Genomic DNA, 17,192 nt, shown 5'->3' with positions numbered 1-17,192 from the left:
AAGTTAGGCGAAGAGGGAAGAAAAGCGAATTGAAGCAAACATGGTCTAAAGCCTTGATAACGCCGGGAGAGATGTTCGGCTGCGGTAACCCGACACCTTAGAGTGGACCTTACAGATACCAAGAGTCTTGGTCCCGCGGTCTCGAATCCCCAGGGCAAGGAGGACCCGGCCAGAAAACCCACAGTCGCGAAAGAAAGTTCGCTCCCCCCGCCGGAAGCCGAGTCCGGAGGTGGCCTCGACGTCAGCGCCACCGCCCCCACTATCGGCCGGGCTGCGGGGACCCTGACCCCACAAAGGCGAACGAACCCTTAGTCCGCAAGGATAAAAGAGATGTGGCTGTCCCCGCACTCTGCGACCAAGGCGGTCAGCCCGGCCCCCACCCGCCCGAGGAACCCTGGCCCACCCCGCCCCCGCAGAGACCCGGGCGCCACTGCTCGCACCGCCCCTCCCCCACCTCCAAGGCAGCGCGAGCCCCCGCACTGCCCCCGCTCCAGCGATCTCCAGTCCGGAGACCAGCCTCCGCAGTCGCCGCGGCGCTCTATGGAAGTTGGAGTCCTCCAGACGGCCTTTGTGTGCCGCAGGGGCAAAGCCTGGGACCACAACTCCCACAATGCCCAGGGCCCGCTACCGCGCCACGCCCCCTCCCTATCGGCTTTCCGTTCCCCTCAGACTACATTTCCCGACAGGCCTCACGGATCTCCCGCCCTCCCTCCTGAGACACGAGCCGAACTGGGCGTCAGGTCGGGGAGCCGGTCGGGTTCCCGCTCGCCGCCGCTGCCGCCGCCACCGCCCCCCCCCCGCCCCCGCAGTGACTCTCCCGCCTCTCCCGCCGCGGGAGCTGCATCGCTAACTCTGCTCGACCGTGGAGTCGCTGGCCCGGGAGCAGAGAGTTCTGGACGCGACGCGTCGCGCCGAGCCCCCCATCACCTCTAGCCGGGGCGACCCCTCCCCGGTCCGCCCAGGTCCTAGGAGGCCGCCGGAGCCTCCAGCCCCGAGAGACTCCACGGTTCGGTGGCGGCATTCCGGCCCCGGCACTCCCACAGCCGCCGCCCCCCACCCTGAACATGGACTCCGACTCCTGCGCCGCCGCCTTCCACCCTGAGGTGAGTGAGACCTGCTCTCGGTTCGCCCCCAACCACCCCCATCCTTCTCCTTCGTTCCCGGGAGCCGGACCCCCGCTATCGAGCTCCACCTTCCCCTCCCCCAGCTTTTCGTCGTCGCCCCCCCTCCGTGCCCAACCCCGCCCCCCACTGGGGCCCGCGCCCGGTTCTCCCTGCCGGCCCCTGCTTCGGCGTCTCTTCCAGGGGCGTCAGCGCCGACCCTTCCCGGGCCTTGGTAGCCTCGGGACCTGTCCTTGCTCCCGTCTCCGCCCCGCCTGCCTCACTCACCCCTTCCCCGCCCCCGGGGACTCGGACTGTGGGCCGCCGCCCCGCGCTCTCGCTGCTCGGAGGAATCCCCCCGCCCCCCTCCAGGAGGGGTTCGCGGCCCCCTTCGGACGTAGACTCTGCTCGGCGCGCCCCCGCCGGCTTCCCTAATCCCCAGGCCCTGTGGCCCGCGCCCCGCCCCCTGACTCCCGCGCGGCCCCCGCCCCTCCGGCTCGGGGGAGCCTTGTCTTTCGGGGTTCTCACCAGAGCCGGGGCCCCAGCCGAGTCCCCCCCCTTTTCGAGCGCTCTCATCCCCCTCTGGGGCCCCCGCCCCCCGCCCGCGGGATTTGCTCGCCCCGCCTCCCATTCCTCCTTCCGGGGATCGGCTCTCGGTTCTCCCGGTTGGCGCCCCTGGCGCGGTCCCCTCTCCCCGCTCGAGGCCCGGGGTTTGGGATGCGGGTCGGGCTGCGGGAGGCTGTGTTGGGTATCTCCCGCCAAGCTGACGTCTCCGGGGTTCCCTGGCTCTACCAGCCCCGGACCCCTATCTTGCCGGCTTCTCGCGCCCCCTCCCCCGCGGGAAGGGCCCCGCACCTTCCGGGGCCGAATGTCGGCGGGGGGCGGCTTCCGCGGGAGGGTGGGAGGGGGCCGCACCGCCATCTGCTTTTCCTAAAGTCGGCGGGGCGGGCTGGCGGGCGGGGCGGACAGGGTGGGGGCGGTGCACGTCCCCCGCCCCGCGCCGGAGGGCGCTGCCGCCTGCCGCACGGCGTCCCGGCCCCTGACCCACTTCCCCGCCGAAATAGTTGTTCTTCCCCAGAGTTTGAGGGCCAAGGGCTGCGGCCCTCCCACCGCAGCTGGAGGGAGGGCGGTCAGTGGTTCCTGGGGTGGGGGAGAGGCAGGATCTCCTGGCTTCCTGCACCGGGTCCCGAGCTGAGCCTGTGCTCCGATAATTTGCACGCCTCTCCGGGTCCGGTGGTCGAGGGGTGGGGGGAGAAGGTGGTTTGAAGGAACCAAGTTGAAAAAATACGGAGTGGCGCTCTTGGAAAGAAGCCTGCAGGCATCACAGTCGTGCAGCGCCGCTTTCTCGGCCCTGCCCTGGGATGGGGTATGCTCAGGAGTCCACTCCCAATCCCCACCCCACCCCCCCTTCACCTTAACGAGGCACCGGGCCCCTAGGCTCTGTAAATGCCAGCTCAGCAGCTAAGGATGGGGTTGGGGTGGGTGATGAAATGCTTAAAGAAAGTCTCAGTAGATATGCTAGTCAAATAAACCAGAATAAAGTGCAGTTGTTTTGCTCAGTAGGAAATAAAGGCTTTTTCTCTTTGAGTTGCTCTTTTCAGGAGAAAGTCCATTTGTGTTGAAGGTATTTCTAGGTTGAATGGGGATGCAACTCAGAAGCCAAAACTGCTAGTATTTTATCTTCAACGTGCACATAAGACTATCAGGGAAGTTTCTGGTTTATTCTCTCAGTCGAGAAACATTTGGGCGCTGCGCTCGGCCCCTGGGTGTTGGAGCAGAGGGACCAGAAGGAAGCACCTTCTCCGAGCCCCTGTGGTGGGGCCCAGGGCGCCTTCTGCTGGCAGCCTGGCTGGTGAGGGGTCAGGCTTGAAGAGCTGGAGAGGATAAGAAGTGGTTGACTTTTGAAATCACTAAATGCTTCAGTTACAGCTGCAGCAGCACTGTTTTCAAAATGGAAAATCTGTAGCGAAAAAAGTAGTTATTAGAGCTGATGGGCCTGTAGCAGCAAATAGATAATGCCAGAAAAAGCCTGTGTGTGCTAAGAAATAGGCTTCTGCACAAGCTTTTATGTCCTAACCAGCTTCCCAGTATTCTTGGCATAACGTCTTGACACCCCCACTGGCAGCCTTCTGAACATGGTGCTGTTTCTTGACCCGAACCTCCCTTGTTGGAGTGTTTGTAAATCTCGCGGCGTGTTTTTGAGTGGCTGGCAGTAACACAAGCTCAAGCTTGCCTCGTTTGTCTCTGCGGTTCCACCTGCAAGTGTCTGCTTTCAAACACGCCCCTTTCTGGTCTGCTGACAGGAGTACTCCCCCGGCTACAAGAGGCGCAGGACCGTGGAGGACTTCAACAAATTCTGCACCTTTGTCTTGGCCTACGCGGGCTACATCCCTTACCCGAAGGAGGTAATCAGTCTTCAGCACTCGCAGGCCCTTCCTTGCTGGTGGGGAGACCCGGCGTCCGGCAAGGAGGCCGTGGGGAAGGGGTTGCTCGGGAGGACTTCAGACCGTAGTTGGGCAGAAATCTTTCTTGGGCACTTAGACCAGCCTGGGAAATGGTTCCTCAGATTCTGGTGGGAAATAAAATTAAAGCTTGTTTAGAAATGAATAGTAAGCTTTCAAAGTTTGCTTCAAAATTATTATTTGTTATCTGCCTGCTCTTCAAACATTTTTATTTTCCAGTTACAGTTTACATTCAGTGTGATTTTTTATTAGTTGCAGCATGGTGGTCAGACAGTCGCACACCTTGTAAAGTGTGGCTCCCACTGTTGCCAAGTGCCCCCTGGCACCATGCAGTGTTCCCGCAGCGTTAGTGCCCATGGTCCCTGTTCCGCCTGCGCTCTGTAGCGGGTGATTACTGAGTGCTGTCTACAGCCAGCCACTGTTTTTGGCATTTATAATGGGATTAGGTAGGTGATACTGTTTGTCCCCATTTAAAGACTGTTCGTTTATTTTTTAGAGAAAGGGGAAGGGAGGAAGAAAGAGGGAGAGAAACATCCATGTGTGGTTTCCTCTCACGTGCCTCGAGGCACATGCCCTGACTGGGAATTGAACCTGTGACCTTCTGGTTTGCAGGCCAGCACTCAATCCATTGAGCCACAACTGGGGCTGTTTGTTCCCATTTTAAAACTGAGGACCTGGGCACAGATAGGGAGGTCCTTGCCCTGGGTCACAGGCTAATGAGTGGTGGAGCCGGGGTTCAACCAGATGGCTACCTGTCTGGTGAGCAGCCTCCTGGTTGCTGTGCATACGACGTTACAGAATCTGCAGGGACCGTGGCCAAAATCTCTTAGTTCCGGAGGTTTGTCCCCCCCCCCCCCTTCATTCATTCAGCCAAGACATAGGCAGAACTGTGGACCAGCACCACCTCGGTCCTCAAGCCTCAGAGGCCTCATTCGCTCTGACTTGAGGCTAAAAAGAAAGGGCCCGATACCTGCGGGGGCCACGTGCCAGCCAGCCTCTGGGTGGGCCGTGCCTGCTCCGTGCCACGTGCCATGCAGACCGTTGTCGCTGGAAGTAAAGCACTTGGGGTCTGGAGGGGCCGGACTGTGGCATATTCACTGCTTTAGGGCAACAATTGCCTGCTTTGATTTTTGCAATATTTTGGGGTAGTTCTAGTTTTTAAAAAAGTATGGGGAAATTCTCAAAACTAATTTAAGTTAAAAAACCTATCTTGTGAGAGGACAAACGGAGGGAGATGTTACAGGGTTGGAGAGTGTGTCTTCACTCCTTTCATGGAGATTGACTGAGCGTCAGCCAGGTTCCAGGGGGTTCAGTCAGGGCAGGAGGTCAGCTCTCAGGGGTTCACCTTCTATCTGGAAGGTCGCACTGTCCTAAATGCCGCTATTCCTAAAGAGTGATGCTGACGAGAGGTGGGTGGGAGGCTTAGGTTCTGAGAGCGCATGTCTGCAGGCCTGGCGCGGCCAGGGAAGTTCTGCTTGGGGCCAGCTCTTGTTGCTGGGGACTGGGCGAATTCATGGGCACCCGCCACCTGTGTCTCTGCCCTTTCAGGAACTCCCTTTGCGGAGCAGCCCGAGCCCTGCCAACAGCACGGCAGGCACCATTGACAGCGATGGCTGGGAGGCCGGCTTCACTGACATCTCGTCCACGGTGCCCTTGCCAGTCTCCGATCGCTGCTTCGGCCACCTGCAGCCCACCCTCCTTCAGCGAGCCAAGCCCAGTAACTTCCTGCTGGACAGAAAGAAGACCGACAAGCTGAAGAAAAAGAAGAAGAGGAAGCGAAGAGACAGCGACGTGCCCGTGAAGGAGGGGTACATGGGCAGTCTGCTGAAGCTGGAAGCCCCCGATCCGTATGTGGAGACCCCCACAAGTCCCGCCTTGCAGGCTATCCCCCAGGCCCCTGGCGATTCCTGCTCAGGCTGGGACTCCGATACTCCTTCGAGCGGGTCCTGTGCCGCCGTGTCACCCGATCAGGTCAAAGAAATAAAGACTGAAGGCAAGCGGACTATCGTCCGGCAGGGAAAGCAGGTGGTGTTCCGTGACGAGGACAGCACCGGCAATGACGAGGACATAATGGTGGATTCAGGTGAGGGGGCCAGAAGGACGGCCACACTGCTGGCTGGTGGGCAGAAGGGAGGGATTGTAAGCAGGAGTCTGGGAGCTGTCCCTTCCTCAGAGTGTGTCCACCGCCTCCAAGGAGAAAGGTGCAAGAAGGTGGATGCCGACATGTTGGGGAGTGGGGGAATTGCAGCTGGAGGTGGCTGAGCTTCCAAGACAGGCCTTGAAATGTAAGAACAGTGTAGCCCCTAAGGACGCATACCATGGTGAGCCGTGGGACCACAGATTTTGATGTCCTGTGCACTTACTATGTGAGGTTTGAGGGGGGGAAGCAGAGCTACTGCTCCCTTAAGTGAACGTTCAAAACACCTTCAGTTACTGAGAATCAGCTGCTTTGCTCCACTGGAGCTCCACTTTGCTGATGGTGAGGAGTCCCCAGTGCAGGGGGGTCTCGAGGTGTTTGTCCTTCCCCTTATGTGTTTCTTTCCCTTCAGACGATGACTCGTGGGACCTCGTCACCTGCTTCTGCATGAAGCCATTTGCCGGACGCCCGATGATAGAGTGTAATGAGTGCCATACTTGGATTCACCTGTCCTGTGCCAAAATCCGGAAATCCAATGTTCCGGAAGTGTTTGTCTGCCAAAAGTGCCGGGACTCCAAGTTCGACATCCGCCGTTCCAACCGTTCCCGAATGGGCTCTCGGAAGCTTTTTCTGGACTGACTGCTGGTGAGGGAGGAGACTGTGGGTGAAGAATCAGTCGGAAGGGATGGTGGGCTTTCTGGCCCTTTTCTAAGTTGAGCACAGAACTCTCAGCTCTGGTGCAGGCAGACCCCTGCCATTCAGGTGCCTAAGCAAAAGGACAGGCTGTCCAAGGTATAATCTGTACATAGCCGGTAACTGAATAAAGTCCTTGCAGGCCAAAGCTGCTGCTAGAGCTGCGTTCTCTGCACTGGAGGTGGGCTCAGCACTCCAGTGCAGTGGGTTTGCTTCAGCTGAAGAGGAAGGTCCATGGTAGTTGTGAATTCTTGCTATTGTTAACAAACTCCCACCAATTAGAACAAGTGCTGTTACTCCTGCTTCCGCTGTGTTGGGGACAAATGTTTCCTCGGCCTGTTAACAAACAGCCATACGTGCAAAGTTTTTCTCAAGTGTAAGTCTTTGACCGTAAATGTCTGTACAGCAACCATCAAAGCTGCCCCTCCCTCAGTGGCTCGCTCCCCCCACTGCCTCGTTGCTGCCTCTGTCCCCAGGGGCTGCCTGCCGGACTCCTGTCTCCCTCTGAGAGGAGCTGGGGGTGTGGGCAAGCTAGTGATCCTTAGGTTTCCTTCTGTTCATTAAAAAGGATAGTGTGTGGCCGCTTTGCTGTAGAAAGAGGGTTGCTTGGGGGGTTGAAGTGGCCCATGTTTGTAACTCAGTTTCCTGTTTTGCACGATGTAAAAATCCTGTCTATTTGCACGATGTAGCCAAAAGTATTGGCAGATTTTTGCCTGGGCGCCCTTTTTCTCCACTTGGCCTATGGGAGCCTGTTGGGTGCCCAGGCAAGGGGGCACTTGGGGTCGTTCCTCATCTCTTCCCTCACCTTGTTCCAGTAGCAGCATAAAAGTTAGGCAGACGCTCGGGAATGGTTCCTGTGCTTAATGGGTAAAGGAAAATGGGAGACGGGCCTCTCCTCCGGTGATTCTTAGTGTCCCCTAGTACAGGTTGGCCTGCTGGTTTCACAGGCCAAGGTTAGGACCCGAAGCCTTTTTGGTGAGTGAGATGGTAACACTGGCCTCCAATGACATACCATTGAACTGTGCAGAGTTGCTCGCCTCTGGACTGGGGAGACCCCGAGGGCCTAGCTCTGGAGAGGCCTGGGAGTCTGTCCGGGAGCCTTGCCAGGCTCTGCCCCAGTGAGCCCTGGGGCACTGGTGGTTCTGGGGCTCCAAGGGGGAGGGCTTCAGCTTTGTCCCTGACGGTGTTTTAGCAGTTCCAATACGTGTTCTCAGAAATTTTTTTTTAATGGATGGGTGTGTTTTCATGAACATTGTTTCTTGTAAAAGCATGAAAAGGGAAGAATGCCCAAGTTGCTCATGTGTGTTTACAGCAGGAGGGAGCCCAGTCTCCCTGTGGGGGGCTTCTCCACGGGGCACCCTGTGTGGGCCAGCAGGCGGGCTCCCTCTACCTTCTCTCACTGAAGCACCTGGGGTTGGAGCTGTAACTGGCTAAGCAGAGCCTGTATTTCATCCTAGTCTCATTCACGCGTGACCAGCCAACTGCCTTTTTTGTGTTTAATTCTGTTGCTTTTAATAACACAAAAATAGACGTAGCTTTTGAAACCCAGTTTACTGTAGAGACCCCCCAAGGGAGAAGCCGTGTTGTAGAAAGAAGCAGTAAGCTGGGTCAGAAACGAACTGGTCCGCACAGCTGATTCTGGCTCTGACCAGGGCTGCTGTGCGGAACTTGGGGGAGGAATTTGCCAAAGATCTGCCCCAGGACATTGTCTGTCCAGTGTCCCCACCATGAGAGTATAGCCAAAGTTCCAAAGTGGTTTTCTTCCTTTTTAAACACAGAGTTTTAAAAGTGTGTCTAAGAGTGTGTGCGGTTTTACAGCAAGCGGCCGGCGCTGGCAGTTGCTCTGTGATGTGCTCTCAGAAGGTTTGGTGCCTGGCGACCCCTGGAAGGCTCTGTCGCTCATCTCAGTTTGTTTCTTTTCCTTTTTGTTCCGACAGCTGTGTCCCTGTGGGTGGTGTCTAAGAAGTCAGGACACCTCACTTTTACCTTGGTTGAGCTGGCAGCTGCAATCAGCTTTATGCAAATTAGGCATGGCCCATCTAGGGGCTCCTGGTTGGTGGCTGATGGAGTGAGGGGAGGGAAAAGATGTCACCCCAAAAGTAAGCCCCTGTCATTGGCTTTGGCCAGGCCAGACACTTAACATCGTTTACGTGGTTCTGTGTAAAGTTTATGTGTAAAAACGAAGCTGTTTCTGTGAAACTGTATATTTTGTAAATAAAGATATTGCTACTTTGAGGTTCATGTCCACCTTCAGGTGTTTGTTCTGTACCCAAGGACAGTTGTGTTCTCCCCTCAACACCTCCCCAAACCATGATTATAAGAGAATACTTGGGAAGTTCAAGTCCGAGTTTGGTTTAGCAGGATGAGAAACACCCACAGCCCTTAATCTATTTTTCTAGTAAATTCTCCAGAAGCAAACCATTGTATGAATGGGCAGGAACAACTATCACAATTTCTTCATCAAATTGAGCTTGAACCCCACTGAGGGGTTACCCTGCTTTGTAGAAGCTGCAGCCTCTGAGGTTCTGCAGGCAGGTCTGGGGTTTCCCGGGGGGGTGCATATTCAGCCCCTTTACCCCTGGGGTTTGCAGTGCCAGAGTTTGTTCTGCCATCTGTGTCTGCATCACCCCAATCTAGGGCTGCCTAGTTCCAGCTGCCAAAATCTGCGTCTCAGCACCTAAAATTTTGAAAATACTGGCCAAGTTGGGCACTAGGCCTTTCTCTGGTTTCCAGTTGTCCAACGCTGTTTCTGGGTGTAAGTTTGGGGGACCCCAAAGCAAGGCGAAGGCACTGAGCTTCAGCCAATTGGGGCAAAACCCTGCAGTCCTTCCAAACTCTGGGCGACATGGGTGGCGGGTACAGCGCAATGAGTTGCCCAGGAGCAGAGCCAGACACTCTAGCACCTCCCGGGAGCCCCGCCCCTTCCCTCCCATAGGCCCGCCCTGCCGAATAGGCCACGCCCACCCGCACCGACCAGTCCTGCCACTGGCCTCCCTGCGCCCAAAGACCTCGCTGCCGCCATCTTTGTTAGGGGCAGCCGGGCCTTGGGTCTGGAGATGCCCAAGTCATGCGCAGCCCGGCAGTGTTGCAACCGGTACAGCAACCGCAGGAAGCAGCTCACCTTCCACCGGTGAGGGGCGGGGACACCGGGGGTCCAGGGGCTTCGCTGCTGGGCCCGTCTCGCCCGGGCCCGCGGACCCCACTGAGCCAGAGGCCTGGGGTGCTGGGTGGACTGGGACGCCAGGGTCGGTGCCCCGCTGCCTCGGAGGCAGGGTGGCCTGCAGCCCCGGGACTGGCGCAGTCAAGGGCCCAGGACCCCGCGCTGCCTCGGCCAGCCTGGGCGCACGGGAATGTGGTCGACGCTGGGCGCGCAGCCTCGCGCCAACCTGTCTTGGAAGGCCGAGGGCGGACCTGATGCGAGCTCAGGTCTATCCAGGTGGTACCTCTGCAGCCCTTGGCACCCCCTGCAGTAATTTGGGCGGTCATACTCTCCATGTCCTGGGCACTTGATGCCGCTCACAGCCGCAGCCTGGAACACCGTAGGTGTTCACTATGAAGCTGGTGCCGCCTTGGTTTGCGGTGCTTCTTGCCCATGCAGAGTTCTGAGCAGGCCCCGCCTGCGGAAGGAGGAAGGCTGGAGGGCAGGAGTGAGAACGTCCTGTGTGTGTGTGTGGGACGCTGATATGGCGGGAGTCCGTGGGTGTGGGGGAGTGGTGGTAGTGGAGCCCTGGGCACGGCCTGGCCCTTTATCAGGTAGGTCCCTGCCAGCCAGCCCGTCCTCACCTGCCCGTTTATGTTCCTTTACAGCTGGGCTCCAGAGGGCTTCTGCACTCGTTGTCTTTATTTCTATTACCATTTTCTATTTCAAAGTAAATGCTTTCCTTGAAATATAACACAGACAGGAAAGTGCACAAATCACAAGTACACAGCTCAACCAAGTTAAAGTAAATGAACACCCTGGGTGCCTGCGGGGATTCAGCCCATCAGCAGCCCCCAGGAGGCCCCCAACAGCACCCCTCTTGTTTCTCATCTTCCCACATCCCCCGGGGTAACCCACACCCACCCTGCCTTTTCTCAGGGATTGCTCTGGCCCATGTTGAATTTTTGGAATGGACTCACATGGTGCCCTTTCCTCCTGTTTTTTTTCCTCACCACTATGTTTATGTCATCAATAGAAATGTCCAACCTGTAGAGAATTTTATAGGCTTCAGATTTCTTTTATGCATGGAAACTAAGGCGGGAATGCAAGGCTTATGTGAGGGTGGGAGAGTTAACATAGATGCAGAGAGACAGTAAACAAGGCAAAGACAAACCTTTTACTCAAGAACTTACAGGCCTGGGGTGTGACTACCCAGCCTGACCTGCCTAGTTAGGAATTTATGATCAGGTCACCCTGGGAGGCTGCTTTCCATTGAACCCCCTTGTTTTTGTTCACAATTGTGAGTCATTTTTGTTTCACTCAGTGGCAGTTTATTCCTTTTAATTGCTGTGTAGTATTCTGTTGACCACACCAACCAGAATTAATTTGTTGTAGATTCGACAGGCATTTGGGTGCCCCTGTGTTTTGGCCATAGCAAACACATGGCTTGACATTTTTGCTAGCATGTTGGCCGGGATCCGTTTGTATGTTTCAGGCAGGTGCACACCTGAGGGCGGAGTTGCCTTGAATTCGCTCTCAAGCTCATTGCCATCAGACTCTTGCCCCCACCATCTCCACAAACGAGCTCTGTCACATCCCCAGTGACCCATATGATGGCAAATGCAGGGTCTCATTGCAGAATCAGGTGATCTCTGTGGCATTTGACACAACTGACTTGACCCTTTGAGACACTCACTTCTAGGACACCTCTCAGCCTTTTCCTTTTTCACAGTGTCCCTTCTCAGCCTCATTTGCTGGATCCTTGATTCAACACTAGACGCTGGAGCACTTTGGGGTGGGGGTGTGGGGGCCGTGGCAGGCACCATCCCTGCCTACACCGCTCCACAGGGCACCGACTGCACCCAGGACTTTTGTCACCTCGATGTGGCGCGGCCCCCCAACATGGCTCTCTCCAGACATGTGTCCAGCTGCCACCCAGTTCAGCATGTGGATGTGTGAAAGGCACCTCATATTTAACATCTAACATGTAAAACCGAAGTTCCCAGGTCCCAGGGCTGCCCCTCCTACTGCCTCCTTCCATTTTCATATGTGACACTTCTCTATTTCATAGCCCACAGGCAACCCTTGTCGCGTGGCTTTTGAAATACAGCCCGGATCGGCTCATTCAATCCCTCCTCCTGCTGACACTCCAGCCACCTTGTACCTTCCCGCAGCAGCCCATCCCCTTAACCCTGTCCAGAGCCTCCAGGGAGCCCCCCATCTGCCCGAGACCCACATCCTTCAGTCCCCACTCCTCTTGCTGTTTCAGCCAAAACCTGCCTCGACCACTACTCAGATGTGCCAGGCACATGCCTGTCACTAATCTCTCTTTGTTTTCTAACTGTGGCTGTTTGATTTTTAAAAATTTATTGATTTTTTTAGGGAGAGAGAAAGGGGGGAGGGAGGGGTGGAGGGAGGAAGAGAGAGGGAGAAACATTGATCTGTTGTTCATGCATCCATGCATTCGCTGGTTGATTCCTGTATGTGCCCTGACTGGGGACTGAACCGGCAGCCTGCAACCTTGGCATATCGGGACATCGTTCTAACCAACTGAGCTGCCGGGCCAGGGCTGCTCTTTCTTCTTCTTCTTTTTTTTTTTATTCTTGATTTTTAAAAAATTTAATTATTGTTCAAGTACAGTTTTCTGTCTTTTACTCCCATCCCAGCCCAGCCCCTGCTCTTCCTTCTGATACCCGCAGGGTCACGCTCCCACTCAAGGACATCTCACAGGTGGCCTTTCCTGACCTCATCCTACTCTTTATTCCTACACAGTCCTCCTCTGTCTGGCTTGCTGTCCGTCTGCCCTGTCTAGAATGTGGGCTTGATGGGGTGGGGCTGTCTTACTCCCCCCCACCTCCCCAGGACCCTGAACAGGCCCTGTACTTGGTGGGCTCCGGAGGGGACGAGTGAAGGCTTACTTGGTACGTGTAGCTTCGGAAACAGCTCTTAGGCTACGCTCATGGTCTCTTTTCCCGCTAAGGACGCCTTACCTTCCAGAAGTTGGATGCGGTTTAACAGAGGGAGGTTCCTGGATTATCCACGTTGTCCAGAATACCGTGTGATGGTGTGAAAATGCCGGGAAGCTCCGCAGTGCTGAATTCAGCCTCACTCGCTCTGCACGCTCTGGCCTTGTCCCTCAGGTTCCCGTTCAGCCGGCCCGAGCTCCTGAAGGAATGGGTGCTGAACATCGGTCGGGGCAACTTCGAGCCCAAGCAGCACACGGTCATCTGCTCAGAGCACTTCCGCCCCGAGTGCTTCAGTGCCTTTGGAAACCGCAAGAACCTGAAGCACAACGCGGTGCCCACGGTGTTCGCCTTCCAGGACGCCGCGCAGGTGAACACACTTCTGTTCTCTGCAGAGCCTGCTCACTTGGATCCACCCAGCAGCGGCGGGCGGGGGTGGTGCTGGTAGGGACGGAGGCTGCAGTGAGGGCAGCGCTGTCCAGCCTCTGGTGGGAGCCCGGCCAGCCCCGATGGCCACGACCTTCGGTTTAGGGGATCCCCAGTGTAAAGCCAATTTAGAATGAGTCATGCTTCACAACTGGGTGCTGCTGAAGCAGCAGTTGGAGAGTGTGGCAAGAGCCTGGTCCTTCCCGAGGCTCACTTTTGCCGGGTCTCAGGTGGGCTCGAGGCTGTGCAGCGAAGGCTTCCCAGCTGAAGGCAGCTCCTGAGCCTCAGACCTCGTCCTCCTCCAGGGAGTCAGCTGGGGCTCGGACACCTCTGATCGAGAAGCCAGAGGCTGTGCCACTGCCATTCAGCACGTCCCTGCTCAGGTCCCACTGTGTGCCACATGTGCTGGCTGAGAGCGCTGTCCAACCCAGGATGGTGCCGGTGCAGCGCTGGAGGGAGGGTGTGGACAGAACGGACAGGCCTGCAGTGGGGAGGGCTTTGGGTACTGCTATTGGTTTTCGGGTGAGCTCAGTGTTGGGGTGGGGCTTCAGAAGGCTCTATCTGGCTGGAAGCTGTTCAAGGGCCGCTGTCCTGGCACAGGTGAGTGTAGTTGTAGCAGCCTGAGCTGCAGGTGAGTCAGTGATGAGAGGGCTGCATGGAAGGGCTTTACAGAGCCTGTGTGCCGAGGGGAGAAGCCAGGGAGGGAACCAGGGCTACCTGAGTCCCAGGCGTTTGGCCCTGTGCACATTGAACCTGATGTCCCAGTGGAGTGGGCATGGAGTAGACGTGTCTTAGTGGGGTGGGGTGGGGTGTGCAGGGTTGGCTCAGAAGGGAGCTCATGGACCGCAGGTTGCTGCAGCCATGAGGGGGATCATATTGAATTTCATAAATCTTAGAGGTGTACAGAGTCCCAGAGTGTGGGCCCCACGGGGGGCGGGGCACCTGCTTGAACCTGGAAGGCGAAGAAGTGATGGAACGAACAGAAGGCCGGTGGACACCTGCTGCGAGTTTGATTTCATTGGGAAGAAGAGGGAGATGGTGGGACCAGGAGCCCCAGGCCGTGGGAAGGACAGGCAGCAGCTGCGAAGAAACCTGTGCGGCCTCTGCCCGCCACCTCTCCCTTGCCTAGTGATTTCTCCCAGAGATCCGTACGCAGGCAGCTGCCCCCTTTTCCAGGTCTACGTTCACGTTCACGTTCACGATTCTGCAGGCGGCCCGTTCCTCCCTCTCCTGCCCGCTGAGCTTTCTAGCACCTGCCCCGCCTGCCGTACTGTGGGTTCCCTGTTCTCGGTCTCCTTCCCGCCAGCGGCCACAAGGCCCCGGCTCCTTTCACTGCCTTGGTCCCCACACCCGAAGGCTGCCTGGTGCATTCTGGGCTTGTTTGGTTGTTTGCTGTACTTTGGAAGGCTGTTTATTTTTATTTATACGTATGTAAAATTTCATCGTGGGAGGAACGCTAATATGAGACCTATCCTCAAAATTAAAAAAAAGAAAAGCTTTTATAGATTTTTAGAGGGGAAGAGAGGGCGAGAAACATCGATTGGTTGCCTCACACACCCCCTATTGGGGGCTTGGCCCACAACCCAGGCATGTGCCCTGACTGGGAATCAAGCAGTGACCTTTTGGATCACAGGCTGGCACTCCATCCACTGAGCCGCTCCAGCCAGCTACCCTCGAACGTTTGAATGCACAGTACAGTGCTGTGAACTGTAGGCACAATAGGCAACGGGGCTCTCGAGGGTCACCGTTTTGCTTAATTGAAACTTCGTGCCCACTGTCGGCACCCCCCAAACCCCCCGTCAGCTTGTCTGTTAACACAGTCGTTTGATCACTTTGATGCGTTTGTGGCAGTGGTTTCTGGTCTTCACCTTAGTGCTTGGGGGCAGCAGGCCCTGAGTCGGGTGTTTTCTACCATATGGCTGCAGCTGTGAGCAACATTTGTGTCTAGGACAATGCCAGGCCCTGGGGTGACATTACAAATTGGGGCCTTTGGCCCAAGATTTGGGACCATCTTTGTTAGGAAGATAACAGTGGGTGGAGGTGGAGCTGGGTCCGGTTTCAAGGCCCAGTTTAACTGGATAAACCTGGGCTGAGAATGGGGACAAGTGTGAGGTTCTGGGGTGCAGGTCTCTCACACCCCAACTGGGCCAAACCTTGCGCTGCCCATCCACAGCAGCTCCGTGTCTCTTGCAGCTGGTGACGGAGGACACAGACCCGGCCACTGAGGGTGGAAACGCTGACTCTGGGAAGGAGAAGGTGAGTCTGCTGTGGTCAGTCCGCACTGGGACTAGTCTGCGCTGCGGCCAGTCCACACTGCATCCACGTCCTGTTTCCAGGTTCTCCCTGGGGAGGGGGCCAGGGATCATGGCCCAGGCAGGAAGACCGACTCTGCCATGGAAGCGCTGCAGCCGCCTCCCAGCACCGGAGCCCCTGTAGGACAGGTAAGCCCAGGCACCAAGGTGGTGTGTAGCAGGTTGGTGTTCGCAGGGGGCATTTGCCTCAAACGAAGGAAGATGGGTCCACAAACCGTGAGCACCACAGGGTGTGGCCCCAACGGCAGGCTTTCCCAGCAACAGGAAGAGCCACGGTGTGGGCAGACGTGGGTCAGGTGCGCTGCGAGATGGGACCCTGGGGCCTTCCCTCCTGCCCTTCCAGGGAAGAGCTGTGCCTCTGGCACTGCTTACCTTCTGCTCTCCTTCTGCAGGCATCGCCCCCAAGACCAGAAGCGGCCGAGGCCCCTGCGCAGAGGGCCGCCCCCCCACATCCATCTGACCACAGCTACGCCCTTTTGGACTTAAACACCTTAAAAAAGAAACTCTTTGTGGCGCTGAAGGAAAACGAAAAACTGCGGAAGCGCTTGAAGGCGCAGAGGCTGGTGATGCGGAGGATGTGCAGCCGCCTGCGAGGCCTCCAGGCTGGGCATTCGGGCCTCCAGGCTGGGCCGTGGCAAGAGCCACGGAGCTGAGCCAGGCCACTGGGCTTTCTCATCTGAGGCCCCGGAGATGAAGCCGCAGTTTGGGGGCTCTGGCTGTGAACCCTTCTGTCCTGCTGCTGAGTGGCACTGAGTGGCAGAGGCACGCCAGGCCAGGACCCCGGTGAGCCCGGTGTGGCCTCAGGTGAAGCCTGGTATCAGGCCGTGAGGGGCTGGAGCTGGGAGCCTGAGAAACCCCTGGTGCTCCAGGGGGTGACAGCCCTAGCTGTCCTCTCTCCATCAGCCAGTGTCCTCGGAACTGCAGTTGCTGGGCTAGGGTGGCACACAGTCCCCCAGTGGGGCAGCTGGGTCCCAGGAGAGTCTGGGTGGGTGGGTTGGTCCCACCCACAGCAGAGGGGGAGACAGCCAACTCTCGGGCAGCAGCAGTGGCCCCTCCACGGCCTGGACAGCTGGCTCTCTGGCTGAGACTGGCCTGTGTTCTAGGATGGCCTCTTCCTGGCTTCGTCTGATGGAACTAGGGAATAAAGCGTCTTCCTACACTGCAGGCTTCCCTCCTTTCTTTAAAAATCAAGCATTAATTTGAGGGCGTGGCCACAAAGAAAAGGTGCCTTTAGTTAAAATGAGAAACAGCTTAGCCTCCGAGATGACTCACTCTGGACTCTTCCACAGCCTCCAGCTACTTTGCAGCTACACGTAGTTCAAAGGGGGCAGGGGCGGGGCAAGGCCTGAGGTGGGGGGGCATCTGCTTCACTTTGCTTACTCCTGACACGGCACAGACGCACCGAGACACTGTCCCCTGCTTTCAGGAAAGGTTTATTGTGGTGACAGGGCCCCCTGTACAGTCCGTTTCAGGCCCAAGAGGGAACCGGGCCTGTTAGAGCCACCAGCCACAGAGGGCACAGGGCTGTGTCCGAGCTCAGAGAACTCACACCACTACATTGCAAGAAGAAATAAATACTACAGGACTGGGCCACCTGAGTGATTCCGCTGGCACCAGCATGAGGATGAAGCCCGCCAGGGGCTGTTGGAACCACTGTCTGCCGGGTCTCTGCTCATCCCCGCTGACAGCCCAGGGGGGTAGGGAGTATCCGCCTCCCAAAATACCCCACATCCACGGTGGGGAGAGCTGGGCTGGGCCAGGCCAGGTCGGGGGAGCTGCAGTGCCACCTGCTGGCCACAAGTGAGCATGGCACTGGGCCCACCGCATGGCCTGAGGGGGGTCCGTGCTTCCCCTTCTCCTCTGACCCTTCCTTCCAACTCTGCACTGTGGTGTCGCCACAGGCCGGCCAGGCCCAGCCGTGAGGGACATGGTGAGAAGGAAGGACACCTGCCTCTTCCCA

General features: G+C 57.2%; 2 protein-coding genes across 3 annotated transcripts; both read left to right on the top strand.

Moving 5' to 3' along the window:
• Positions 1-818: 818 nt before the first annotated feature.
• On the top strand, positions 819-8,627 carry PHF13 (PHD finger protein 13). Its single transcript, XM_037154263.2, has 4 exons — positions 819-1,103; positions 3,404-3,505; positions 5,111-5,645; positions 6,112-8,627. Exons 1-4 carry the CDS (start codon positions 1,065-1,067, stop codon positions 6,336-6,338), a joined length of 903 nt encoding a protein of 300 aa, XP_037010158.2. The 5' UTR covers positions 819-1,064; the 3' UTR covers positions 6,339-8,627.
• Positions 8,628-9,393: 766 nt separating this feature from the next.
• Positions 9,394-16,391, top strand: THAP3 (THAP domain containing 3). Of its 2 annotated transcripts, XM_037154276.2 has the most exons (5): positions 9,394-9,522; positions 12,672-12,864; positions 15,114-15,176; positions 15,257-15,361; positions 15,625-16,391. In XM_037154276.2, the coding sequence occupies exons 1-5, from the start codon at positions 9,449-9,451 to the stop codon at positions 15,883-15,885; spliced, it is 696 nt and encodes a 231-aa protein (XP_037010171.2). In that variant the 5' UTR covers positions 9,394-9,448; the 3' UTR covers positions 15,886-16,391. The 2 variants fall into 2 exon arrangements, with proteins under 2 accessions (XP_037010171.2, XP_053516423.1); XM_053660448.1 differs by lacking the exon at positions 15,257-15,361.
• The last annotated feature ends 801 nt before the right edge of the window (positions 16,392-17,192 follow it).

The sequence above is a fragment of the Artibeus jamaicensis genome, unplaced genomic scaffold (assembly GCF_021234435.1).
Source record: "Artibeus jamaicensis isolate MK-2021 breed Jamaican fruit bat unplaced genomic scaffold, CSHL_Jam_final scaffold_847, whole genome shotgun sequence".
Taxonomy (NCBI): Eukaryota; Metazoa; Chordata; class Mammalia; order Chiroptera; family Phyllostomidae; genus Artibeus; species Artibeus jamaicensis.
Note: the sequence above shows the minus strand (reverse complement) of the source record. Positions and strands in the feature narration are given on the sequence as shown.